This window comes from Miniopterus schreibersii, assembly GCF_964146895.1.
Source record: "Miniopterus schreibersii genome assembly, chromosome: 6".
NCBI classification, from domain to species: Eukaryota; Metazoa; Chordata; class Mammalia; order Chiroptera; family Miniopteridae; genus Miniopterus; species Miniopterus schreibersii.
This window is the reverse complement of record NC_138107.1, coordinates 32,749,485-32,777,324: the sequence shown is the minus strand read 5'-3', so window position 1 is coordinate 32,777,324 and position 27,840 is coordinate 32,749,485. Positions and strand designations below refer to the sequence as shown.

Sequence of the window (27,840 nt, the reverse complement as noted above, 5' to 3'; positions counted from 1 at the left end):
CAGCAGAAGCATCAGCATCAGCTGGGAGCTTGTCAGAAATGCAGACTCCCAGCCCCAGCCCAGGCCTACTAAACCAGAATCTGCCTTTAAACAAGACCCCTGGTGATTCATATGCACACTGAACACTGAGAAGCGGTCTAGGATACGTATCTTTCTAGCCTTTCTATTCGGTACCAACTAAAAACTCTATGCAGCCTCTTCTCATTATGACTAAATAAGAAAATATGGTACATCTACAAGCAGATGAAACTATATATTATCATGTACAAATAAACCAGTAAGTAGTGACAGTGATAAACTCTATCCTTACCAATTGCGGTGATCTGAACTCTTTCACTACCACTCACTGTATTAGGAGGAAAGGAGAAACTCAAAGTTTTCTGCATAGTTTGTAGCCTGTTGTCAGTCAAGTCCAACAAGACGGATTGTGAATATAATTTTTCTATCCCTTCAGCCTGTTAAAATAAAGAAAACATCATTAATGTGGTCTCTACTCACCAGTTTACCGAGAACTGTATGGAGATCATCAGACAAACATCCGGCCTGTTGGGTCTGCAGTGTGTGTGTGGCTGAGTACCCACCATTTTTTGACTCTTGCTTCAAATCTGCTAATACCTGTTTGCTTTCTAATTAAATTAGACAAAATATCTCATGGAATGGCAATGGAAATAACAGAGAAAATGAAAAGGTGATGAGAAAAAGTCCCTGAGGTGGGTCCTATTATTATCCAAGAGAGAGATTAAATACCTTAATCAAAGTAACACTTGACACAGCTGAGATTCGAACCCAGGGCTGCCTCACCTCAGAGCACAAGCGCTTATCCACTATGCTGAGTTGTTTTTTTGTGCATAATGTGTTCTCTAAAAAAAAAAAATCTACAAAATCTCTTCTACCTGTGCTGAGGAACTCCAAAATTCAAAATCTACATGTCAACTTAGCATGATTTAATAGGATCCCATTGTAACACAATTTGTAGATGTAACTGACTGCAAAAGAGACTTGCTTTATAGTCATACAATAACTTTATTTACTTACTTATTGATTTATTTTAATCCTCACCAGAGGATTTGTTTTTCATTGATTTTAGAGAAAGAGGGAGGGAAAGGGGGGGAGAGAGAGAGAAACATCTATCAGTTGCCTCCCCTTTACACGCCCTGACCTGGAACCAACCCCTAGACCCTTTGGTGCAAGGGACGATGCTCTAACCAACTGAGCCACACCGGCCAGGGCAGTCATACTATAAATTTAAAAAGGAAATTGACAACTACTTCCAAAGTGCAATATATTTTTTACATATAGATGAGAAAACAGGCATCACCAGAAAGGTAGAGGAGATGACCTACCTACTAGGTCTTGTCAACAAATCTAACCAAGAAAATTCATCTCCTGTTTCCTTTTTCAGTTATGTATTTCCATTTCATTTATTTGAGACTTCAACTATTTACCTTCACTAAAATCCTCTGGGTGACAGCGTCAGAAGCATCAGGTGAAATAGCTGTGACTGTGATAGGAATTTCCCCCAGATGTGTTGGCTTGACTGGAAAAAGAACAGTTGCCCCATCCTCACTGGGGACCAGAATGGTCTGCTGGTGTCCTGTGGCATTGATTTCATTCAAAGTCATTAGAATATCAAATTTGTCACTTTCTTCAATGATCACCTTAACCTGGAAGAAAAAATTATTATCAAAGGTTTTGTATAATAAATGCTCCTCTGTAAAGTGTTAATGTTATCACTACTTTAAGTTCTGTTAATCTGTGAGGCCCAAGACTAGAGAAAGGTAAGACAAACTCAACCAAGAAGATAAAAGCGTATCAGGGAAAGCTTCATTTCTTTCTTATGCTTCCCCAGTCTACTTCAAGATGTGTGTGGAAAGGGAGTCCTTCAGAGCATTAAATCCTCTCATTATCCAAAGCCTCTGAGTGGTAAAGAGGTGCCCAGAAAGGTTATTCGTGTCATGCTAATGCCACCAGCCTGATCTGTCATTCTGGGACACTGGTCTTATTTGAAAAACCTGAGCCCAAAGGTTTCTCTCATTGAGAGTCTCTGCTAAAATTATTCCAAGGTGAGTGTGACTCAGACATTAGTCCTGAAGCATACACTGGAGGTAAACTTCTGTAACGTATGCCAAAGTTGCCAGTCTCATCAAGAAGAGCATTTCTCTAGGCCTTATATCTTATGACTTGTGTTCCCACTTATTTCCTCATCTGTTCCTCATAATATTTGCCGTAGAGATAGTAATTATTATTCCCATTTCACAGATGAGAAAACTACAATCAAGTTATTTGCTGGTAAGTGGTACAGCGCTTTTGCTCTTTGCACTGTACCATATTTCTTATTTTAAAATAAGAAACAATTACTCTACGGACATAGTGTTTAAAGAGGTTATGGCATTTTCATGCAGTACTCTAATAAAGTTAATTACATACCCCTACTTACTCTGGGAGAGAGAGGGAATCAATCATTTGGTTAACACTACTAATCCTGCCTTCCAGGGAACTGACTCACTAAGGAGACACAAGGCACATGACTCAAACAACAAAGCCTTGGAAACAGAGTACACTGTCTAAACATGGGGACAACATAGGAACAGAATGGTGAGGAAAGGCATCTTAGTTTAAGCCAGGCCTTGAATGGAATAAATTCTTGCCAACCACACTGGGCACAGAATGGCAGTGACAAGTGGCAACACATTCTAGATGTGAGTCAGACTAGGAAAAAACTGCAGAAGGCAGAAGAGAAAGACCTGCCACAGTGACCATAGGAAAGTTACCCAGCTAAAGTGGAGAAGCTGTGCTGGACAGGACAGAGGAGAGAGAGAAAGAATTCTCAGATATGCAAATAATGTCCTTAGACATTAATAAGCAGAAGAAATCACTGCCAAATTATATTTACGCTGATTCCTCCAGAATGTAAACACTATCCAAACCAGTCCCTGCATGTTTTCTCCATGTTTCCCTGCAGTATAAGTGATTAACCTTTAATATATTACCTCAGTGGCATCTTTCAAATAATTGAATATGGTCACTTCCAAAGCAAATTCTTCACCTCTGATCACAGAGTAGGGAAGATTTAAAAAAATGAAAAATGGCTGGAAGGCTCGTAGCTGGAAAAACAGAGTGAATACATATTTTATTCAAATCAAAATGCTTCACATTTTATGCAATTAAAAGTAAATCTTACAAAGCCTATGAAGCTCAACTTCACACAGAAATGTCCACTTGCTATCAGCACACAGCAAGTAGCAACTTAGCACAAATGAACAAGGAAGACTGACTTGATTTGATATTCAACATATTTTATTAAGGGCCTACTAGGAACCAGTTACTTACGCAAATTACTTCATTTAATTACTACAGCTTTCAGAGGCAGGTGTTATGCTTATATCATACAGAAATGAAATCAGAAGTTCAGAGACCCTGCAACGAGTATAAGGCCACACTGCCAGCAAGTGGAGGAGCCAGAACTGGATCCCAGCGCATCTGATGCCAAAGCCACGCTCCTCTACGATTACGCTATGCTGACTCCACCGATCTGCTTTAAAAGCTGCTAAGCAGCCCCGGCCGGCTTGGCTCAGTGGTTAGAGCGTCAGCCCGCAGACTGAGGGGCCTCCGGTTCAGTTCCAGCCAAGGGAACGGACCTTGGTTGAAGGCTCGATCCCCGGCTCTGGTCAGGGCGTGTGCGGAAGGCAGCCGATCAATGCGTCTCTCTCCCATCGGTGTTCCTCTCTTTCTCTCTCTCCCCCCCCTTCCACTCTCTCTGAAAAGCAACAGAAAAAATATCCTCGGGTAAGGATAAATAAATAAATAAATAAATGCTGCGAACCAAATCAAAGAGCCCCTGTTTTGGGCTCATGTGCAAAGTCTAAATGATGTTCTGTTTACTACCTTTAACATACATATGCAGATTCTGTATTTCTTCATTAGTGACTCAACTCTGATCTGTTGGCCAAGTCCTCTGAACTCTCCCCTGTCTCTGTGGATAAACCTTGATTCCTTTAAGCCAATGGTTCTCACCAGCAGCAGGAATTCCCTCTAGAGGTTTATTTGGACATTTGTGGAAGTGTCTTAGGTTGCCACAAGGTTTGAAGGATGCTATTGGCACTTAGCAAGCGAAAGTCTGCAATGCTCAGGAGTCCCAGACAACAAAGAATTGTCCCATATCTCTCATGAGTCTTGAATGTCTCTTCAGAAATCCATGTGGACAAAGTACCTGCTTATAACACCCTGAACTTACAACATCATTTCAATGTATATGTAAACCCAAAGCATTTTGCAATACATACTGAGTTTTTCATGAATACAACTGTTATGTAAATAAAAAGACTGTACTTTTGTTTGTAATGTTACTAAAAGTTGTTCACAGTTGCAGAAATTTACATCACTACTCAAGGTTTTTGCGTTGCTAATACAATACACGTATGTCAACTGCATTTCTGTGCATGGTGTAAATATTTAAATATGTTACTATGTCTTCTAGTGCAGCTACGCTTGGTCATTTATATCCTGAAATATATATTATTTTATTTACTGTCCTTTTATTACTGTCCTTTTATTTACTGTCTTTTTATTTCTGCTGAATATTACACTTGGGGCATCATATTGATTTTTTAATTGAATATGTAGGTATATTATATATTCTATGAATTTCATTTTGATTGGTAAAGGAACAAAACAAAATATCTGTTATCAAAAGGGGCTTCCAGTATGACAGAGGAGAGAGCTCCTGGTCTAAGACCAATGATGGTTATCATGTTCCTCTTGCCAGTGGCTGGTTTAGGAAGTGACATATGATGATGCAACTTGATCAAAGAGATGCAAAGGAATGTCTGCTAGGGGACATCTTGAGAAGATCTGTTTGTCCTTGAAAAAGAGACACACAGAAATACTCTCTGTCTTCTGATCTTTGGAAGTGGTTGGATTTGGTCAATAATAAGCTTTCTATCCAAATCTTAATATGGACCTAGCACATTTAGTAGCTTAATACAGCTCACATTCTAAACTATAAAAGAGATGAAAAACAAAAAAGAAAAAGCTAGGAATCTCAAACAGTGATCAACATCATAAGCAATCATTTTTTTAATCTATTGAGAAGTTGACAGTTTCTTTGCTTCATGGCACTGTAATACACTACCTCCACTGGAGTGGCTGTAAGTCCAAGACCTAAGTCCTCGGAGATCACAAAAGCAGTAGCTACCCAAGAAGTGATAGAATCAGGTACAGTAACTTCAAACTCTTGGTTAATCCTGGAACTGAAGTCAAGATAAACATAAAGAAATCACAAAACCAAGAACTGGTACATTTCAAAATAAGTCAACATAACCTAAACCATTTTTTGGAAAAATATTAATTTTCCAAAAATTTACATATCTAAAATTTTTAAAGATTTATTCATAAAACAGTAAGGAATAGGTCATAATAAGGTCATATAGATCCATATTAAAATAAAAGCTTTCTACAGTGTTTATACCTTAAGAATGAACATTATTTTCATAAATTTTATATATATAATAAATATATTTTTTCAAAGAACTCTAATTTTGTCTCTTGATTTACATAAGAGTTTGCATAAGCTGTATCCTAATCAATGCTATTACTTGATGGGTATTTTTTTAGGTTTGACTTGTGTCTTATTTTAAGTTTCTGTAAATAGCTGACTGTAAATACGTATAGATTTCATGATTTACCTGCTCAATAATCAGGTAGGTAGCACAGGATTTGTCAACTAAGCTGAACTCCTTACACCACCTACACCCCTTTTCCCTGTGGCTCAGGGGAATGTTTTATGAAAAACCACAAGGTAGAGGAAGCAACCGTGAGTGCTCCCCACCCCAAGGCAACAAATAGACTCTCAGCAATTTTTCTGCAATGAGAACCAAGAGACTGCAAGGAAGTTAAAAATCATCCTTCATTAGAAAAAGGCCTATCTTCTCCTTAATGACACTTTTCACTGGCACAATTCACGTGTGTCTATTAAATACTATATTTAGATGCAATAAATATCACTTTGAAATAAAAACCTCTTGGCCTTTTTAGTTCTTAGCCATACTATGTTTTACTTAAACATTAAAAAACAGGCAAAACACTAAACAAAATATATATAGACAAACAACTTCATAAATTTTTACCCCATGTTGGTGTCTAGCCAAATCCAAGTCTCTGGAAAATGCTTTCTGACACGTGGATTGCCAACTGAAGAAAAGTCAGGTATATCTACCGAGTATCCTTCCTTTTCCTCCAGGGAGTAATCTGTATAAAGCACATCGCTTTCATCTACAAATAAACATTGACAACTATTAAGGGGAAAGTCACCATAGAGAATGATCATAAACTTAGTCCACAGAATCACGGCACCTCTTGGCTGAACGGGACTTCAGAGTTCATCTTGTCCCGTCCTCTCTTTTTGCAGATGAGCAATATGAGAAATTAAATTACTTACCCAGGGCCAAGTGGCCAGTTACAGCTGAGAGAGAACTACAAAAAAAGTTTCCTGCCCCTATGGCCGATACCTGAAAAACTAAAAGTTTAGGTGCTAAAAAAATCAGTTGAATTACATTTTTAAAGCTACCTCCGCCCGGCCAAGAGTGGCTCAGCGGTTGAGCATCGACCTGGGATCCAGGCGATCAGGGTTCAATTCCCGGTCAGGGCACATGCCCAGGTTGTGGGCTCGATCCCCAGTCAGGGGCGTGCAGGAGGCAGCCAATCAATGACTCTCTCATCATTGATGTTTCTCTCTCTCTCCCTCCCTTTCCTCTCTCTGAAATCAATAAAGATATTTTTTTTAAAAAAAAGCTACCTCCAATTTTACTAGTCTCCTCTTTTTAGCTCTCAAATGCTGACTACTACTGGCTAAACTAGCCATAAGATGTCACTAGCTTTATTCTTATTAGAAAAACCATATTGCTATACAGACTCTGGATCACCTATCTCTATTTTTGCAACTCATCTATAAGTCTAAAATTATTTCAAAATAAATGTAAAAAAATTATACTATAACAGGTACCAAGGATACAAAGATGAATGCAATGAGCTCCACTCAGTCTATGGAGAAGGAAGACAAATATAAAACTGTAGGAAACATGACAAGAGAAACAAAGGAGAAAATAAACAAATGGGACTACATCAAAATAAAAAGCTTCTGCACAGCAAAAGAAACCATCAACAAAATGAAAAGGGAGCCCACTGTGTGGGAGAACATATTTACCAATAACACATCAGATAAAGGGTTAATATCCAAAATATATAAGGAAGTCATACCACTTAACAAAAGGAAGACAAACAATCCAATTTAAAAAATGGGCAAAGCACCTGAATAGACACTTCTCCAAAGAGGACATACAAATGACCAAGAGACATATGAAAAAATGCTCAAAGTCACTAATCATCAGAGAGATGCAAATTAAACCCACAATGAGGTATCACTTCACACCTGTCAGAATGGCTGCCATCAACAAATCAACAAACAACATATGCTGTTGAGGGTGTGGAGAAAGGGGAACCCTAGTACACTGCTGGTGGGAATGCAGACTGGTGCAGCCACTATGGAAAACAGTATGGAGTTTCTGCAAAAAATTAAAAATGGAGCTGCCTTTTGACCCAGTGATTCCACTTCTAGGAATGTATCCTAAGAAACCTGAAACACAACCAGAAAGAACTTATGCACCCTTATGTTCATAGCAGCACAATTTACAATAGCTAAGATCTGGAAACAATCCAAGTGCCTATCAATCAGTAGCTTAGTGGACAAAAAAGCTGTGGTACATTTACACCATGGAATACTAAGCAGTTGTAAAAAAGAAGGATCTCTTACCCTTTGGGACAGCATGGAGGGAACTAGAAAGTATTATGCTAAGTGAAATAAGCCAGGCAGAGAAAGACAAGTAGCACATGATCTCACTCATGTGGAATGTAATAAACAAAATAAACTGATGAACAAAATATATCCAGAGACATAAAAGCATGGAACAGACTGAGGGATCTCAGAGGGAAGGTGAGGAGGGAGAAGTGGGTAGGGAGAGATTAATAAAAGAACTTACATGTTTATAAGCATAACCTATGGACACAGACATTGGTATGGGGAAGGCCTGGGGGTGGGGTGGATGACTGGTAGAGGAGATCAATGGGGGGGAAAGGGGACATCTGTAATACTTTCAACAATAAAGATTTTTTTAAAAAACTAAAAAACAACAACAACCATATTTCTTCTTTTATCTAATTCCAAAATAACATCACAGTGTGCAATACAAATTGAAAGCATAGGATCTTCCAATATGGCCAAAATATCACCACCTCAAAGAATTACAGAGAACAAATGGAAAGCATTCATTTCAAAGACCTAGACAGAAGCCCAGTTGAATATTCCATGTCATATCCCAGATGTATTTCCAAGTATATTAAACTCCAAAACATTTTAGGATAAGAGAACAGAAAATAAATATCACAATAACCACGTTCAACTAGAAAGTATCCATACCTATATAAATAATTTTAAATGCCTGAGATGAAAGACTTAAATACTTTAAAAGCACACTGTGTTAGGTTTTACTTACAAATACCATCAACACGATCCTTCACAAGGCTTGCATCCGTCAATACCCAGAGGCCACATTCCTAGAAACAATTAAAATTTTCTCTTAAAAGGTTAATGCTCTCTAAATTGTCACAGCAGCCTCCCAAACTCCTAACTCACTTTTGCTCATTTGTTTTCATGCAGAATGTTAAAGTGTTTTTTTACTCTTGCTCATTTCTGAGTGTTTAGGTACGTACATGAGCATACATTCTCTCTCTCTCATATACGGACACAGATACATGCACAAACACATACACACACAAAACAAGCCAAGGAAAGTGATATAAAGGAAAGAAATTATTTGTTTAATGACAATTCCATTAATTTCGCTAATAGAGAATTTTTTCATTTGCTTTTAAAACTGGAAGGATGATTATCTTTCCATTTCAAATTACTTATATGATATTCTGCACTTCAGCAACACATTTAATAAAAGGTTAACATTTCATAATTCAAATCATTAATTCTAAAAGTGTTTGCAAGAGTAAAAGATATTAATATATTTTCAAGTTATACAGCAAACTAAACATACCTGAAAGACTGTAAATGAATTCATGTACGTGCCTAAATAATATCCCGTGTTATAAAGTTCCAACTCATGGACCACCTAAGGAGAAGATAAAATATATGGAATGGATAGATTCATATGAACCTGTTCTGCCCTCTGCAACATTTCTTACATGTAATTTAGATAAAACGCAGCACACATACTTATCAATTTGAAAATGATGCAGAGAAATAATGAATATGTAAATGCCTTGTTCATGATTCAATCAGTCAAAATTACATTTCTTATTTAAACTTATTGTTATTCTGGTTAGCAATTGAGAGTTCCTAAGAAGTATGGCCTTGGATTTTGCCCAAGGGGAGTTCAAACGCTGCTTATTGACAAGGCTGACACATAGAGGTCAGCATTAAAAATGACCAATACTGCCCGGGTGGGCGTGGCTCAGCAATTGAGCATCGAGGTTCGATTCCCGGTCAGGGCACATGCCCAGGTTGCAGGCCCGATCCCCAGCAGGGAGCATGCGGGAGGCAGCCGATCAATGACTCTCTCATCGTTGATGTTTCTCTCTCTCCCCCTCTCCCTTTCTCTCTCTGAAATCAATAAAGACATATTTTTTTAAAAAAGGGCAATACTTTTGGCCAAGATAAACAAGCTAAATTCAGGGGTTAAAATAAGTTCTGCAAAATATCAGTCAACTTTTTTTAAATAGCACAAAAAGAAAATTCACAAAAGATGAAATGCAAATTATTAATAAGCAGAAAAAATATTCAACCTCCTTGATAAAGTAAATGCAAATCACAACACCCATGAGATATCTGCATGTATCATGTAATTTTTTTTTAAATATATCTTGATTGATTTCAGAGAGAGGAAAGGAGACGGAGAGAGAGAGATAGAAACATCAATGATGAGAGAGTCATTGACCCAGTGATTCCACTTCTAGGAATATATCCTAAGGAACCCAAAACACCAGTCACAAAGAACTTATGCACCCCTATGTTCGTAGCAGCGCAATTCACAATAGCTAAGATCTGGAAACAGCCCAAGTGCCCATCAGTAGATGAGTGGATAAAAAAGCTGTGGGACATTTACACCATGGAATACTATGCAGCTGTGAAGAGGAAGGACCTTTTGGCCTTTGGCACAGCATGGAGGGAACTAGAGAGTATTATGCTAAGTGAAATGAGCCAGTCAGAGAAGGACAAATACCAAATGATCTCACTCATATGTGGAATATAATAAACAAAATAAGCTGATGAACAAAGTAGACCCAGAAACATAGAAGCATGGAACAAACTACAGGATCTCAGAGGGAAGGCGGGGAGGAGGGCGTGGGTAGGGAGAGATTAATCAGGGAACTTGTATGTTTATGGGCATGGCCCATGGATGGGGACATTGTGTGGGGAGGGCCTGGGGGTGGGATGGATGTGGGGTGGAGGGGATCAGTGGGGTTAAAAGGGGGACATCTGTTAAAATTTATTTATAAAAATAAATTAATTAATTTAAAAAAAAATTTTTTTAAAAAGAGCAATCAATAAAGGAGACATCTGTAATATTTTCAACAATAAAGATAAAATTATTTAAAAAGCAATCAATAACAACACAGAACTAAAATTCTGTACAATATCAACATTATCCAGCCAGAAGGTAGGGAAGTTGAAATCTAGAGACGAGAGACAAAAGGGATGTACAAGAACATTATGAGAGCACACTAGAATGCTTGTCTTGTTAGATAAAGATACAAATGTGGATAACCTTAAGAAATCAGTAAAAATAATAAATATGAGTATGGTTCATGAGTTAATGGCATCTATCATAGGAACAAAAATAGAATGTGTAACTTGCAAAACCAGCAGAACAAAATTTGATCTAGCCCATGGAAAGAAGAATAAAAAGAAATAAAATATAGTCTCAATTTTAAAATATAAAATAACTATAATTTCAAATTTAAAAGAAATTTTTAATTTAAAATTTAAATATATATAAAATAAAGAAGCAAAACTTTCCTAATTAGAACAAGAATTACCTTATGTGTAAACGGGTTAAATAAGCTTGTTAAAAGATACTATCAGATCAGGTTAAAAAACAAATGCAAAATATAGTTATGTGCTATTTGCAAGATATACTCAAAAAGTTAAGTTGAAAATAAAATGATGGGAAAACACACCAGGCAGGTATGAACCTAAAGAAAGCCAGAGTAGCAATCTTAATATCTGACACTATAATGTAAATATATAGAGAGCTAGAGAGACAGAGAGACAGAGATAGAGACAGAGAGACACACAGCATGAGCACTAGATAAAAGTGTATGTGTGTCAGTATACATATATAAGGAAAAAAATAAAATATTTATTAAGATACTTATAAAGTTGTACAATGAGAGCTATTACTATATTCAGTTAAATCAAATGCAAGATGCTATACACTTTTTAGAATAATGTGAATTTTAGAAAAGTCAAGAGAAAATATATGACCAATGGACTTTAAAGGAGTTGTGTGTGTTTTTTAAGAGATTGAGAAAAAATAGCCGTATAGGCTAAAAAAACCGTGTAATTTTTCTCAAAAGGATTAATTTTACAACACGATGACCAAATTAGCCTAAACATATATATTTTTCTTTCTGCCACATTGTTAATCACTGTACGCATAAGTTATACAATCTAGATTTCAACCAACAAGAGCACACAGGATATATCGAGAACTTACAAATAAAAATGAAAGGACTAATACATAGGATTAGTTTGTGTAACAATAGATGTTCATACTTCTTGCTTTGTAAACTTTCTGCAGATTCGCATGATTTCACTCCCTCAGTACACTGCGCATTCCCGAGTCAATGGGGACTGTAGTTATTTATAACCATTCTGTAGAGCCCAAGAGAAGGTACCGCAAAACTATCAAAAGCTCTCTTCTCCAATGTCACCCAGAAGTGGGCAAGTCAATTTCCCAGTACTGCCCAAGAGTCTTAAATTAAAATACAGTATGAAAACGAGGGAAAACTCCAGTGGCGTTTCTCATGTAAGACAGCAAAGACATTTAACACATGAGCCTTGTTCCAACATGAGGACTGGAGCGACGATCCTTTTTCATTTGGAAGCTTTACTGGTTATTGACTTCTACTTGAAAAGGAACTAATGACATTTCCTTTAGATATATGAAGTAATGTGATAGTTCCTTTTTTCTCTTTAACATGTATTTTTGTACTGAAAAATAGCTAAACTCACATTTTCCATGGTGATATCATTTGAGGTGTTCATCAGGTGCACGCTTTTGTCAACAGCTACAATCCCCACTATCGAGTTGGGCTGCGTCACAGAGATCCTAAGAGAGACTTTCTCAGATGGTTCGGCACTAGCTTTACTCCAAAATAGGTTTACCTAAGAAAGGGAGAAAACAGGATTGATTGATTTCACTGGTTAAAGCATTATTTCCATGTCTTACCAATAACAGATCAATGACTCAAAATCTAGCAAAAAGTCTACATTTGCCTTGGCTCAGGGATCATTCTAAAACCATACATAAGCCTTCTCTAGGAAAAGGAATTTAAAAAAACACTTTACTCCCACACTGTGTGCAAGTAATGGAACTTCTCACAGCGGCATAAATCTGATTACCCTCACTTCTCTAACCTTTCCTCTTCCCTTTCTCCATCCCTCACAACTCAGCTCCCAGCCGGTGCTGAAGAGATAACAGCAGTATTACATACATAATAACTCAATAGAAAGAGGCTGAAGTGTAGTTCTAGAAATGAATATAAATTTCTAACTAGTTTGGTTTAATGATACTTTTCTAAAGAAACATTACATTTCTCAGACTTCACAAATATAGTTGCTTTTTTGACATCATTGCCTTAAATCTTACCTTATTTTTAAAATCAAGCTGAACAGGAATTTTTAGAACATCATTTACAATTTCCCCATCATCTTCAATATAAAACACAATTATACAGGCTTTTGGAGCCCAAGAATTTTCTGGTGTTAAAGAGAAGGCTGTTGAGTTTTGCTTGCCTACAGCCACCAACTGTCCCCTGGATACTACCTAAAAAGAAGAGTAGTTGAGTTTCATTTTATGTTAAAGCTAGTGAGAATTTCAACTGCAGCTACATTTATCATAATTTTACTTAAACCAACTTCAAAGTGGTTTTGAATGCCAGAAAGCCTCCCTAACCAACACAGAGAGTATAGACTGGAAAACAGAATAGGATAAGACAAAGCAACACCGACTAAGGTGACAGTAGCAGCTTCACAGTCCAGATTCCGTTTTCTGACATTATTTACAATAGCCAAGATCTGCAAGCAACCTACATGTCCATCGATAGACAAATAGATAAAGAGGACGCAGTAGATATATATGATGGAATATCAGACAGCCATAAAAAGAATGATATCTTGCCACCTGGGACAGCATGTATGGATCTAGAGGGCATTATGCTAAGTGAAACAAGTCAGAGACAAATGCCACATGGTTTCACATATACGTGGAATCTAAAGAGCAAAACAAATGAACAAACAACAAAACAGAAACAAACTCATAGATACAGAGAACAAACAGATGGTTGCCATATGGGAGGGGGGTGGAGGGATGGGCAAAAAGATGAAGGAGATTAAGAAGTACAAACTGACAGTTATAAAAAGTCACGGGGATATACAGTACAGCACAGAAAATATAGTCAATAATATTGTAATAACTATGTATGGTGTCAGATGGGAACTAGACTTATCATGGTGATCACTTCATAAGGTATATACATGTCCAATCACTATGTTGTTCACCTGAAACTAATATAATATTGTACGCCAACTATGATTTAAAATAAATAATTTTTTTTTTAATTTAAAAAAATCTATTTTTGAGTAACAGGAATTCAGAGCACCACTGGGAGACCTGGATTAGCAAAACTACAAGGCTGTGGGTAGCAATTTTATTTTATTTTTTGTTTTTCTTATGTGTTATAATTTTCTACAATGAAGATATGTGGCATAGCTAATAAAAATTTAAATTTTAAAAGTTAAATTTTAAACATAATGCCACACTTAGTTATCCATCTTAAACTGGAAATGCAAATATAGGCAAAGAAAGAAGACAAGATATTGTGATTACAGTATAAAAAGGACAGGTTAAAACGGTGTGAGGCTGAATTTTAAAAATTAGTAAGTTTAGTCTAGACATAAGATAGACACCCAATTTAAGATGATCCCACAATAGATCATAAATTTATATTCTATAACAGATTACCATGTAGCTGAACTCCTTCAATTGCTTGTTGCCTCTAACAACCAACTCAAAAGGTGATCCCACCTAGAAAAAAAATCTTAATAAATATATAAATATTCATAGCATAAGAGTATAATTATATTGTAAATACAAAGTTATTGTAAGCATTACCTTTATATTTTCATCTCTTGTTTTTAGCTGGATGTATGTTTTACTAGGAGACTTAAATACATCATGAACCGCCATGCTACCCACACTATTAAGAAAATACGCCTGTAATGAAAGAAAAGGCAGCAATAAATTTTCATCTTTAGTAACACCTTGAGAAATGCCTCCTGCTGAACAATCACTAAAAAGCAAATGCATTTTCCTTATTTTTCATGCAGGAACATTATATTCCCCAAATACTGATCTTCATCGTTTCATAGCCTATACTATAAACAAAGTGACGGCTGTAAAACGCAGAAGAGGGTCTTCATCATCATGATCTAAGAGGGAAAAAAGCATAGTCCTAACTTATTGCAGAAACAAAGTTATATTATCAGGAAACACTGAGAGAGGAAAGAATGATCTGAAAAAGGATTCCTTTCCTTCTCTACAGAACCCATTTATAAGCAAGAAATCATATTAGCCACCAACAGTCAGAGTAAAACTCGAAGAGACCACAACTGTGGCCAGGCCAAGTCACCAAAAGAAAGGTAACAGGAATAGTTGGGGAGTCTTCGACGAGCCACTCCTGGGAAAGAGCTCAACAACGGAGTGTAATTATAAAGTACATATATTCCTCTTTCATTTCAGCTCCTGCCAAAATACAATTTCAGGTGATTGAGAATCAACCTAGACTGGGAGTTTGGGGATCTTCTCCATCACATCTTCAGATTGCTATATTTTACTGTGCTTTTCAAAATGAACGTACAAGGAAGCATTCAGTCTAACCCTCAGCCACTGTCATTAAATTATTTTAAACACTTTCCTCCATTTTTAAAAATAGAAACATGTCCACTTCCTGTGCACTTTGACCTCTGACAGATTGAGTGCCTACCATAAGATTACAATTTTCGTGATGTTATTGCAGTAACATAACGATGGAAAACAGATGATACCTTTAATTGCAGGTGAGTGGAATTGTCTAGGATTGGAAATTCAATCTGAAAGATTCCATTTGGGGGGACGGTATAGTTTATGATCTGGACAGTTTCCATGTCCCGATTTATACTGTTCCATCTGCTCCCGTACTCTGTAGAGTTTGTCTGTGTCACCATCACAACTATGGTATTCATTCCTTCCTCAAGGGTGAGTGGCTTGCCATCAGAACGCGTTACCTTCACCTAATGGTCAAAACATAATATTTTAAAAATAGGTAACAAGAGAAACAAAGGATTTAAGTTCTGTTGAATCTAGTTTCCATCTATGCTATTCCTATAAAACCTAACTCTCAAAATTATTAGTGGCACCCTAACTTCCTGATTTAGTGGTCTCTCTCTCTCTCTCGGAGGAATCCAACACCACTGACCACTCCCTTCTTGATATTATGGCTTCTCTTGACTTCGGTGGCTCCACAACAACCTCCTTCACTTCACACTCTTCTTATTCCATCCTCTCAGTGCCCTTCTTGGTTCCTTTTCCCTTCCCCTAAATGTGGGGATTTGTCAAGGCCAAATAATCAATTATCTGAGCCCCAACACCAACTCTTCTTCCCTGAACTCTCAATGCTTTGCTCTACTCACTTGTAAGTTATCACTTGCATCCTTGTATTTTTGGGGTTTTGATTTTTGGTTTTTGGTTTTATTTACTTACCTTTACAAATTGTCTAAATTATTGATTACTGAAATCAGAAACTACCTAAAATTTCTCTTGAGTCATTCAACAAGAAGTGATGCTTCCTTTCTTTAAACGAGGGGTCAACAAACTATGACAGGTAGAGAGGCCAAATCCAGTCTCTCTGTAAATAAAGTTTTATTGGAACATAGCCACCCTCACTTGGTTACAAAGTGGCTATGATTGCTTTCATGCTACAATGGCAGAGTCCAGGTGTTGAGAGAGAAACCATATGGCCCACAGTGCTGAAAATATCTACTATCTAGTCCTCTGCAGAAAAAAGGTTGCCAAACCCTATTAGAAATCCCTGTAGAAATTTATCCATGACACTGATCTTAGCCTACCTTGTATTTTAGTTGTGTGTATATTTTCTTATTACTATCACAAAAACTGCAAATCCAGGGGAGGAGCTGCATCCTTCTCAGCTCTCCAGCCCAATTTATCACCAGGCCTTGCACTTTGTCAAAATCCACTCAATTAACAAGTGCTAATTCAAAATTCTCTCAAAAAAACATGAGGAGATTTGTCAAAAATTTTTAATGCTACCCCTTTACTAGAACTAAAATTAGTCATTATAAAAATCAAATTAAAATTGAATAATTTTGACCAGCATCTAATTCCTTCGATTACTTTATAAAAGCTTCAGTGTAGCAATCCAAATCTAACTTAAATTGCTTATTAAATAAATTTTGAGGAAAATATTTTTATTGGAAACCACCTCTTTAGAAAAATTAGACAAAGGTAATTTGGAAACAATTTTATATGCCCCATATATCTAAATAAGAGAAGTATTCTGTCTACTTTTGGCTTAATTTTTTTGAAAAGTACTGAAAAAGTACCATTTTGCATTTTGTTTCATTAAATTGACCTTAATACTTTTAGATCATTCATAATATGCCAACTTACAGTGGCTGTGAAGTTGAGAGATGGCTTCAAGACAGTAGCATAATCAAAAAAGTCAATGATGTAATCGTGCTGCTTGAAAAATACATTGGAGTTTGCATTTCTTGAGATACCTGTTTTGGAAATTGCATCATTTAGAAAGCAAAAGTTATAGTTCACCAACAGCTTCTGTCCACCAGATTTCTCCATCTGAGTTAATTCCCCAAGGGGCTAAGATATCAGGGCACAGAAGCCTCATTCCCACATCGGCTTCTACAGCTACTGTGTCCTCTGTGGATCCCTTCTAAGCGCGTTACTGCCATCGCTGTTAATGACGGAGCACCAACAGATTAAGGCACTGGCAGAAGAGGCTTTTGCTTTTTGGGGAACTGGTGCAAGCTGTTGAAATGGCAACAGAAAGATCCAAGTAAGTAACCTTTACTTTATTATTAAGAGAGAAAACTGTCTGGGAGAGGGTGTGATTTCGGAAGACGTTAAGTGATAAAAAAGAGGGGGAAGGAGAACAGGGAGGGGGAGGGGAAGGGGAAGGGGAAGGGGAAGGGGAAGGGGAAGGGGAAGGGGAAGGGGAAGGGGAAGGGGAAGGGGAAGGGGAAGGGGAAGGGGAAGGAGGAGGGGGAGGTTAGTCAGCTGAAAAGGTAAGCCTTTCCATGTAGTTTTCAGCCTGAAAATTAAAGAATAGAAATGGAAAAAATTACAACTATCTATCACATGTGGTTGAAGTGCAGGCTTTTATAGAAAACAAATTTCCCCTTCATGGTGCAAACATTCTGCAAACTGGACTAAAGAACAGTCATGACAATTTCAACATTTTTTAGTTTTTTTATTTTATTTTATTTTTTCCATCACCACTTCCATGCCCTCTTTCAGCACTAAACAGTATCTTTAGTCAGGCAGTGATGTTCCCAAATAAACATGCCAGTTGTAACAAGAAAGATGACAGAGCAGCACCACATTAAGTAGCTTTACCCTTCACTTCAAAGTCTACAAACCTGTAAGTGATTCTGTCACTGTGGCTGAAATTTCTACCGGCCCAGGGGAAGACAGAGACATGTGTTCAGGAAGCCGATCTGAAAAGTCCATTACCTTTTTCATCTCTTCATCATTAAAAGAGAAGTTTGCAGATCCATTTATCTGTTTGATTAGAAATTTTCAGTTTTATTCTTCACTTTAGCAATTCAAATTTTAGAAATAAAATTCAAACTAAGTCACATCAAACAATATGATGGCTCTGGTTCTATTGTAATCACTATAAAAAGGTAAATTCTCACTTGTCCAGTGCCAGAAAGCTCTTTTTTCCTTACACTCAATTTTTGTGTTAATTCAGTACAAATCTTGTTTCTAGAAAAAGTATGCTTATAGTTTTCCCCATTACAAGTTATAAGATATCTATAAAAGTTACCTTAAATTTTTTTGTAATATTTTTCTTTATGCCCCAGAAAGATAAAGGTGAAAATGTAAGTGTTACGTCTCCTTTTACGGGCTTCCCATATGTATACCTGAAAAATAATAAATGGGTGGGGTTTTTTACATTTTCAACTTGATATTATCAAACTAACACAATCAAAAATACTACTTTCAATAGCATACACTGGCACTCCAGCTTAAAAAAATTTATTAAAGCAAACTCTTACTACAAATTTTCAAAACTAAACAAGCTAAGAATGTCCTTAATAGCTAAGAATGTCCTTAATAAATGGTGATCCTTGAAATTACATCTCCAAAATGGGAAGACTTTGAACTACAACATCTCAAAACAGTTCCTAGAACACACTTTACCTAGACTCTAACCATTTCAGAGACCCCAGAGAAAATATGGTCATAAGTGTCCTGCTCAAAGATTTTTAAAAGATTATGAAAATCTTTTATTCCAGAAATCTGGACTGGCCCATTGACTGAATGCATGCCTAGGAGACTTTACAGTTTTTTAACATTTTTAAATGTTAGTTGAAACTGCAGTCGCTATGGCCGTGCATGTTTCAATATTAACCAAAAGAACTTATTAGACTAAACAAATTGGCTAGTGGATCTCAAAAACTATGTATGGGTTTTTAAAATAAGGGTACAGTATTTTTTTTAATCCGTAGTATCAAAAGTATCTTCTTGAATTAAAAGTCATCTCTGCTGCATTGCATTCTATGTATTAATTTCATCCCCTCTCATGATGAGAAAGTCTCCTCATGTGAATGACAGACAATCTTTGGTAAACCATTTTACTGCCAAGAAGCCTTTTTTAAATGTGTTTCCTGGGTTGCGTCCATGTCTATTGTGAAATGCTGAGCCAAACATGGAAGTCGATTCTGCTTTGCACTCTATAAATCAAACAGCAGTTCCTGCTTCCTGAATCCATTAGCTGAAACAGAAACTGTCTGGATCAACTCAACTCAAAAGTCAATGGTAAAATATAGTATGTTCAAAATTAAGAATAAAATAAATCAGTCTTCAAATGTGCCACCCTTCCAAATGATAACAGTAAAGTTAGTGGAAACCTTGGTTAGCAATTTCAGTATCGAATTCATTCATTCAAAAGAGAGTCCTCAAGATCTATCATTGCTGTACCTTGTTAAAATTTAAATAGATGCATAACTAGAATACCAGAACATTGTATTTTAAAAGTTATATCACATGATAGTACAGGAAGCTTGAAAATCCAGACATAATTTAAAGTATTCTCAGACACAAATATTTTTTAATTTTCATTTAAATGTGAAGCAGATTTAGCTTCCCAAGCCTCAAGCTGATTTTAATAATTATAAAACAAGGATACTGACAGTTATTGTCCTAAATAGAATCTGAAAGCATTTGGAATACTGCTTTCCAATTTTTCAGAAAGTAGTAGTTTGACAACATTTAAAAAAGCAAATCAAAGATATTCTTTTTTTGGAAAACAGCCATAGCACAAAAGGTTTATAAAATACCTAAAAATTTGAAACTTTCAGTATAACTCATGTTTCTCCCCACCTTTTTTTTGTATGTCATTTCCAGGATACAAATGTCTCAATTCTTCAAAAACTAAATATATTTTAATAAACCTTAGGTTAAATAATATTTTTAAATTTCTACTATCTGCAGGAGTTATGGAAGTAACTAGACATATGCTATGTCATTTTCTTTATAATTCTCTAGAACCCACTGTGGTTAGTGGAAAAGAATCTATTATTTATTTTAATAAGGGGAATAGTAAGCAGATATTCACATCACAGCTAATAAACAAATGCAAATTTTTACTCATCTCAGTTAAAGATTTCAAAACTAAAAGCAGACTGTTAACATTCTTCTTTGGGTGATTTCCAGCAATGCTTTGCACATTAACTATGCCTAGATGAGACAGATGGCTACTGGCAAAAAAGTAACAGAAATTGTTTATCATTTACTCATAGAGATGATTATAATAGCTTTTATGAAACATTTTTAAATCACCTCTATAATGTAATAACAACCATCCAAGTGGTAAGACAACAAAACTCATGTTTCAAAATATACCCAAAAAACAACTGTATTTCAAACCCTGCTCTCTACCTCCAAATTCTGTGACAAGTCCAAACCTATCGCCCATGCAACTCAATTTGGTTCATTCCAAATAGATTTTGATTGGGTATGAAGACCTTTGCTGTGCTACATAAAGCTTGGAACTGAAACCTTAGGGATCACATTGTTTATCCATTTGTTCTTTCAATAACTATTTATGGGATGCCTACTCCAATGACTAGCACTGTACTAGGCACCATGACGCAGTAGTAAACAAGAAACAGACCCCCCTCAAAGAGGTCGACTAGCAAACAGCACTGTGTGACTAGAGCTATGAGACATATGAAGATAAAAGGTTAAAGGCAAGTAGCCAAGCCTTGAAACAACCTACACAAAGGCTCATTAGTCAGAAAAAGCATTTTGCATTTTTGGAAGCACAAGTAACATTTGGGAATAGAGTTTGGGAATAGAGTTAGAGAAGGGGTTGGGTGGGAGGTTTCAAAAGACAGGAAACTAGAAAAGAACTTTGTAAGATAGCCTAAAAAATCTTAACTTTGCCCTCAAGGCAATGGTGTGAAAATTCTTATGCAAAAGAGCTATAAAATTGATTTGTCTTTACCCCTAAAAAAGAGAGAAGAAGAGGGAGGAGGGAAAGGGAGGGGGAGGAGAATGGAGAGTGGGAAGAGAAGGGCAATAGCAAGAACTCTGGATGATGCAGTGTAGAGAAAAATTGGAAAGGGTAAAACTGAAGTCAGGAAAACCTTTTAAGAAACTACATCAGAGAGAAAGACTATGTTTGCCTGAATCAAAAAAGTGGGAATGGGGATGGACTTCAAAGATATTAAGGAGTTAAAACCAATAGCATTGGATGTTGATTAAATGTGGAGATTGAAGGAGTGGGAAGAGTGCGGTTGACTCGGGCAGCTATGTAGATCGTGGTGCAGTCCACCGAAACAGGACACAGAAAAGAATCAGATTTAGGGGAAGATATGTTTAAAGTATCTGTGGGATACCCAGTGGGAAAAGACATGAGAATCTGAATCTCAATATAGAAATATGGACTCGAGATACAGATTTAGGTGTCATCAACTTACAAACAGTAGCAGAAGCCCTGGCCATGGAGAAGAAAATTCAAATGTGTAAAGAAAGAGGACAGCCAAAGATGGAACCGTGAGGAACAAGAACTTTTAAAAGATGGGCACAAAGGAGTTGCCTGCAAAGAGTCTCAAAGGGCTGGCCAAGAAGAAAGAAAAGAAAAAAAACAGAAAAGAAATGGGAGAGGACAACAATGTCAAATGCTGCAAAGGGGGAAAAAAGGTTAAAGGATTTCAATGACATGACACAGGGTGAAGGCAGACTGTAGGAGGCTGGAGAATGAATGGACTGGAAACAAGTGAAAAATGCAACTCTAAGTGGGCTGAGAAGAGGTGAAGATGGGGCAGTAGCTGGAGGGAGATGTGAGGGTCAAGGGAGGGGTGGTTTCTTTTAATGACAGATATTTTTAAACACATCGTGAAGATGCCACTGAAGAACCAAATGGAAGAAATCAAGACGCAGGTGAGAGAGGAAGTGGGACTGGGGGCCTCTGACAGGAGGCAGCATCCAAGGCCTAAGTGGAGGGATTAGCCTCTGAAGGGACAACAGAGATTGCTTTCCTTACGACAAACACAAGATCATCATCTTCATCATCATTTCTATCTTTTCTGGGACACAGTATTTACAGGATATGTCTATGCCAGTCAAAACATTTCATTAACCTGTTGCAATGTTGTAAATTATACCCTCAGTCTGAACGAAAGCAGACCCTCCTGAAACTGCACCGGTAGGCCCAGAACTCATGACAGCTGGGGAGGAGGGCATGTTTATTCCTCTGGGGAAAGGGGCCTTGGCCTTGGGGATGATGACATAGAAGATCACACTGCCCTGGGTCAGAACTACCTTCCTTTGCCACAACCACAGACATCATCCCTAAGCAACTGAAGCTTGAAGGAAGGAGACTTGGAATGGACTGTTATCAGAACTAGCCCAATCTGAGAACTTCCGATGGCAAAAAGAGGCTCACTATCTACAAGAGACAAAGCAAATGTACTAAGAAGCTCTTCTTGATGTGTGAACTTCACTAGGCTAAAGTCCCCAGTCACTCAATCCAACAGTAATCTAGGTATTGAGGTAAGTGTATTTTATAGTTGTGATTCAAGTCCATAATCAGCTGGCTTAAGTAAAGGAGATTATCCTAGATAATCTGGGTGAGCTTTATTCAAGCAGTTGGAAGGCCTTAAGAGCAGACTTGAGACTTCCTTAAAGAGGAAGAAATTCTGCCTATGGACAACAACTTCAGCCCATACCGGAGAGCCTGCCCTTCCTGACAGCCTGCTCTACTGATTTTGGATGTGCCTAGCCAGGCTCCATAATCACATAGGCTAATTCCTTGCAACAAATCTTACTGTGTATCTCCCCCTCATTCTACTTCTGAGATAGAACCTTGACTGAGACACACACTAAGGAAAACGATGAAAATATGATGTGGTGAACACTAAAGAAATGCCAGAGGGCCAACACGATTGCCATGTCACTCAGCCATTCATATTTCAAAGAGGCTCAACAAACGATAATCAGGAAGAATCTACAAGGGTTTTACTGGGCTCTGAGAAGGAGGGTGTCAGTGGTGTGGCTTCAGGGGATCTATACCCCCTAAAATTGTACATAAAATTTTAAGAGTTTAAGAGCTACTGTTTTAACTAATTGTATTAAATCTCTGGCAAAGCCCTGAAAAACAAAAACAGAAGCAAAATGATATCCACACTCAACCCATGCAAACATTGATGGTCTGTGTGGATTTGCACTAAGTTTTATAAGCCTTAGTCAAAGAACTCAAAATTAAACCCAGACAGAAGGCTTAACCTTTAGCTATGATCGAGGGCAAGATAATAATTATATAAAATGCAGACATTTATGTTTTCTAAACCACAAATCCATCCACAGTACCCAAATTCACTTTGGGACATGGGCAGAAAACTAACTTGGTGTACAAGTCGTAGACATGGCCTTTCTGTTGCATGGGTTTCACATGATTTTTGACCAGATAGAATCTAAAGCAGGCATCCTCAGAACGTTTTGATCTGTGGACTGTTTCTGCCAGAAGACTCACGGCCCATCACTTGCCACTGCCACACACTCTCACCAGGAGAGGAACATGTGCTGAGACCGCAGTGAGATGAGGTCCAGTTTTTATCAGCTATTACAAATAAATTCTGAAACTAAATAAATTTCAGAAATCAAAGCATAGATATTGACACACCAAAAATAAAAGCTATAAGAGATCAGTCCTGGAATTACTTGAGGGCGACCCCAGCCTGTACTCTTGAGAACTGCTAATCTGAGCTTATACTTTTTTTTTAATGTTAAGTCTAGATATTTCACGTTCTTTTTTTCTCTTTTTCTTCTTTTTTTGGGTTAAATTTATTGTGGTGACATTGATTAATACAATTATATAGGTTTCAAGTGCACAATTCTATGATAATCATCTGTATATTGCATCGTGTGCCCACCACCCAAAGTCAAATCTCTTTTGATTACCAAACACTCAACGCCCTCTCCCCCTTACTACCTCCCCTTTTCCGCTGGTAACCACCATATTGTTGTCTGCATATATGAGTTTCAGAACTCCCAGTCTGGAACTCGGAGGATGCTCTTTGTCTCAGCAAAACCTAATGCTATGCTGTCCGAGCCAGTAGGTTAAAATCACAAAAGCCACTATACATACATCTGTGGACTGGCAGTCTCTGAAATGGATGATGAGAGTGAATTACTCATATGAGATTACTCATGTGCTAGCTGCAATTAGACAAGCATATCCTTTCCCCAAGATGCAAGCTCCATCATTAACAGAGAAAAAAATTAGGATTTAAGAAGAGGTAAATCACCTCCATCCCTGCCAGAAGAATGAGGAATAAAGGTAATTTTTTTATAATCTGGCATAATATATAATGTAAATCCTTGATTAGTCTTGGAAAGACACTAAGTTGTGGAAAATATTTTAGGACTGGACCAACTTGGAAGCAGAGAGATGCATGCTCCATGCTTAACTGTTTATTATAGATATTTGTTTCCTGCCCGTTGTGGTATCTTAATAAGCAGAACATTGTGCTAATATTCTGTGGTATATAATGAGCTCTTTGTCATACAGTTTTATAACAGTTCATAGTCATAAAAAACGATACTCACTTTGCTGTGACAGTACCATTTAAACTCTTAGAATTTAAAGAACAATATAATGGTGTCTGTAGAGCAACTTCGAATTTTGGTAATACTGGAAAAAAAAAACAAGAGTAAATACTTTAAAGAATATATTTTACTATCATTTGCAGCTTGACAGAATCACAAATAGAATTGTTCTAAAGGAGTTGATCATTGGTACTACTTGAAATTAGATTCATTATGACCCAGATACACATTAGGGCACAGATGGAAAGCACTTCCTTCACCCAGAGTCAGAAACCCAGTGAGGCCAGTGACTAGACAGCAACAGTGGGGGCCAGCTGCTGTGGACACTTGTGTCAGTGGAAATGTCTGTTGGTAGAACCTAAATTGTATCCAGAACCCTAGATGCAAGTGCATCTGCGTGCTGAGTCCAGGTCTTGATTCAGCTGTCACCCAGTCGTGTGGCCTCGCCACTGGATAGAACACTTCCATGTTGCTTGGTAAACAGCTGCTGCTAGAGCTGCCCCTTCCCTTGGGCCTTTCTCCAATTTGGTTACTACAAGTACATCCTGGGGCCCCAAGACTCCTCTTCTTCTGCATGGTGCCACATTTGCAGTCAGAGAGAATCCCTGTCCTTGGAGACAAAGGTAAATCTGGTGACAGTCTAATGTAACGCTGCTATAAGGAGAAAGTTGTGTAGTAGAATTTCTAGTTAATAATTAAGGTATGGCTACAAAATAATGATTTCTTTTTTTCTTCTGGCAGGTACTGATAGGTAATTCCAGAATTAGAAACCCCTACTTTGGTCAGCTTTATATAATTAAGATATAAAATATTTTATCAATATTGATATAAAGAACTCCCCCAGAATATAACATTTTTGTTTCCTTTCAGTCTACAAATTATTATTTTTAGCTAACTTCACTGACCAAAGAAATAGAGCAGTCTCATAAAAAGGCATCTCATCATTCAATTAACACAAGAGAAGTACTGAGGTCAATGAGTCAACAACATAGGACAGACCTCCAGTTCCAAACCAGGCTAAGGAGCCTTGATGTACCAAGACACTCCTGAACCCTAGGCCAGTCTAGGATTGGAGCGTCAACAAAGCCATATGGGTCAACCTTCCTCCAAGGCTCTCCACCAACACAGAAGTTAGGGGGCACTCAGAGACAGAATTTCCTTAGACCGAGGAAATTCAAATGTCCCCTTCTCAAACATCATAGGTTGGCAATCAATTCTCCACCTCCACTATACCCCATTCAGCAACATACCACCACCCAGCACCACCTCTATGTGAAATGAAATAGCCTATAAAAACCTTGGCCACCCCCGATTTATTCTTCTAGATCAAGGCTGTCAACAAGAAATAAAATGTAAGCTACATAGTGTAATTTTACATTTCTAGTATCCACATTTAAAAGGGGGGGGGGGCAGGAAAATTAATTTTTATAATTAGTATTAATGAATTATTTTTCTTTCTTATTTGTGTACTAAGTCTTCAAAATTTTGTATTTTACAAACTTAGAGCCCATCTCCACTTGAACTGGCCACATTTCGAGTGCTCAACAGCCACATGTGGTGAGTGACCCCAAATTGGACAACAGAGCTCCAGATCAGGGGTCAAAATGATGACCAGCAGGAACTAAGTAGTTTTCAAATTTTTAATTGTTTGGAGGGTAAAATTAAAAGAAGACTATTTCATGACATGTGAAAATTACTGAAATTCAGATCTGTGTCCATAAACAAAACGTTACTGGATGACAACCACAACCACAGTTATATAGTGTTTGTGGCTGCGTCCTGCTGCAATGGCAAAGTTGAATAGTTAGGACAGAAACATATGGCCCAGAGAGCCTAAAATATTACTATGTGGCCATTTCTTTAAAAAAAAAATTTGCTGATCCCAGTTCTAGTTGATCAGAGACAGAGGTGACAACGCGGTCTGAGCTAAGTGGAGGCTGAGCCACAAAGGAGCAAGCAAACTACTCTCCAGAATTTCTAAAGCTGAATGAAACACAATCTGAAAAAGTGACACAAGCCAAATGGAAAAGCTTGTGTATGACCTCAAAAGAGCTATTCGAATTAAAACTAATACTAGATCCTACACTTTCACTCTCATCTCTCCTTCCTCTCCCTCCACCAACAAAATGGTTGGGTCACGCTGTTTTTTATCTGCATGTGTCTAACTGCATGTTATGACCAACGCAAAGTAGAAAAACAGGATAATTGTGCATAAGAAATAGACTAGCATAATGGAACTACAGGTGACCTTTTTCCTCCTTTATTCTTTATAATCACCTTTTATAACGCTTACTTTTACAAAAGAAAAAATTAGACCTAGAAGAAACATCAAGAGTTTACCTCCGCTGGGATTTTTACTTTAAATAACACATCTTTTGGAAATTTCTCTTATCTCTGTGGAAAGTAATAAATGTGTTTTCCTTCCAAATATATTGAAGAACTCTTACCATATTCTGAAACCTGGAATAATTGATGATATGTCTGGTCCTATTGGAAGGAAGAAAAAAAAAACAAGAAAATATATGATATGAGTTCTTATTTAATTATTTTGCTTGCTTACCTCACAAAAAGATTTTGGGAAAAGATTTAATTACATTTACAATGATTTAATGAAGAAAACAGTTTCTTTTAATGTGTAGAAGTTTACTCTTAGTCATCTACAACATGAAGTCTGTGAGATTTTATGAGTTTTCCTTGCCAATTAACTAACATAAAAAGGTGACCTGACTATAATTTACCGTAGGTCGTTTAAACAAACTGCTTCATCTGACTTCCATCATCTGTGAAATGAAAACTAGATTATATTAGATAATTCAGGAATTTATGAGGCAAGGATAACATGCCAAACTAACAGGAAAGGATTTTAAATTTGTTTTGGAGGTCACTATAAAAAAAAAATGGAAAAAATGAAGTTATACATAATTCAAATATTTATAAATAACCAAGGATACAAAATCATCATGGGCCAACGTCCTCTACCTTCCCAATTCCTGGAATTATTTTCTAGTGCATCCCTTAAATCACTATATTCTACCTTATTTTAACAGATATTATTATTTCCTTTTCCAAATCAACAACAAAAAAATGTGGTCTATCTTTTTCCTAACTCCTCATATTTCTATCTGTCCATTCTAAATCATAG

At 37.1% G+C, this 27,840-nt stretch overlaps 1 protein-coding gene across 1 annotated transcript in view; it reads right to left on the bottom strand.

The window, feature by feature from the left end:
- Positions 1 to 27,840, bottom strand: part of CD109 (CD109 molecule) — a 99,802-nt gene that overhangs the window by 25,803 nt on the left and 46,159 nt on the right. Inside the window, exons 6-22 of the mRNA XM_081141070.1 lie at positions 27,146 to 27,185; positions 24,699 to 24,783; positions 18,409 to 18,505; positions 17,999 to 18,140; positions 17,013 to 17,122; positions 15,392 to 15,616; positions 14,460 to 14,561; positions 14,310 to 14,372; positions 12,936 to 13,112; positions 12,299 to 12,451; positions 9,099 to 9,173; positions 8,547 to 8,607; positions 6,126 to 6,270; positions 5,132 to 5,249; positions 2,991 to 3,104; positions 1,446 to 1,664; positions 311 to 455 (exon numbers count right to left, since the gene is read on the bottom strand). Coding sequence (XP_080997196.1) covers positions 311 to 455; positions 1,446 to 1,664; positions 2,991 to 3,104; positions 5,132 to 5,249; positions 6,126 to 6,270; positions 8,547 to 8,607; positions 9,099 to 9,173; positions 12,299 to 12,451; positions 12,936 to 13,112; positions 14,310 to 14,372; positions 14,460 to 14,561; positions 15,392 to 15,616; positions 17,013 to 17,122; positions 17,999 to 18,140; positions 18,409 to 18,505; positions 24,699 to 24,783; positions 27,146 to 27,185 — 2,071 coding nt within the window. The remainder of the gene's footprint in view (positions 1 to 310; positions 456 to 1,445; positions 1,665 to 2,990; positions 3,105 to 5,131; positions 5,250 to 6,125; positions 6,271 to 8,546; positions 8,608 to 9,098; positions 9,174 to 12,298; positions 12,452 to 12,935; positions 13,113 to 14,309; positions 14,373 to 14,459; positions 14,562 to 15,391; positions 15,617 to 17,012; positions 17,123 to 17,998; positions 18,141 to 18,408; positions 18,506 to 24,698; positions 24,784 to 27,145; positions 27,186 to 27,840) is intronic.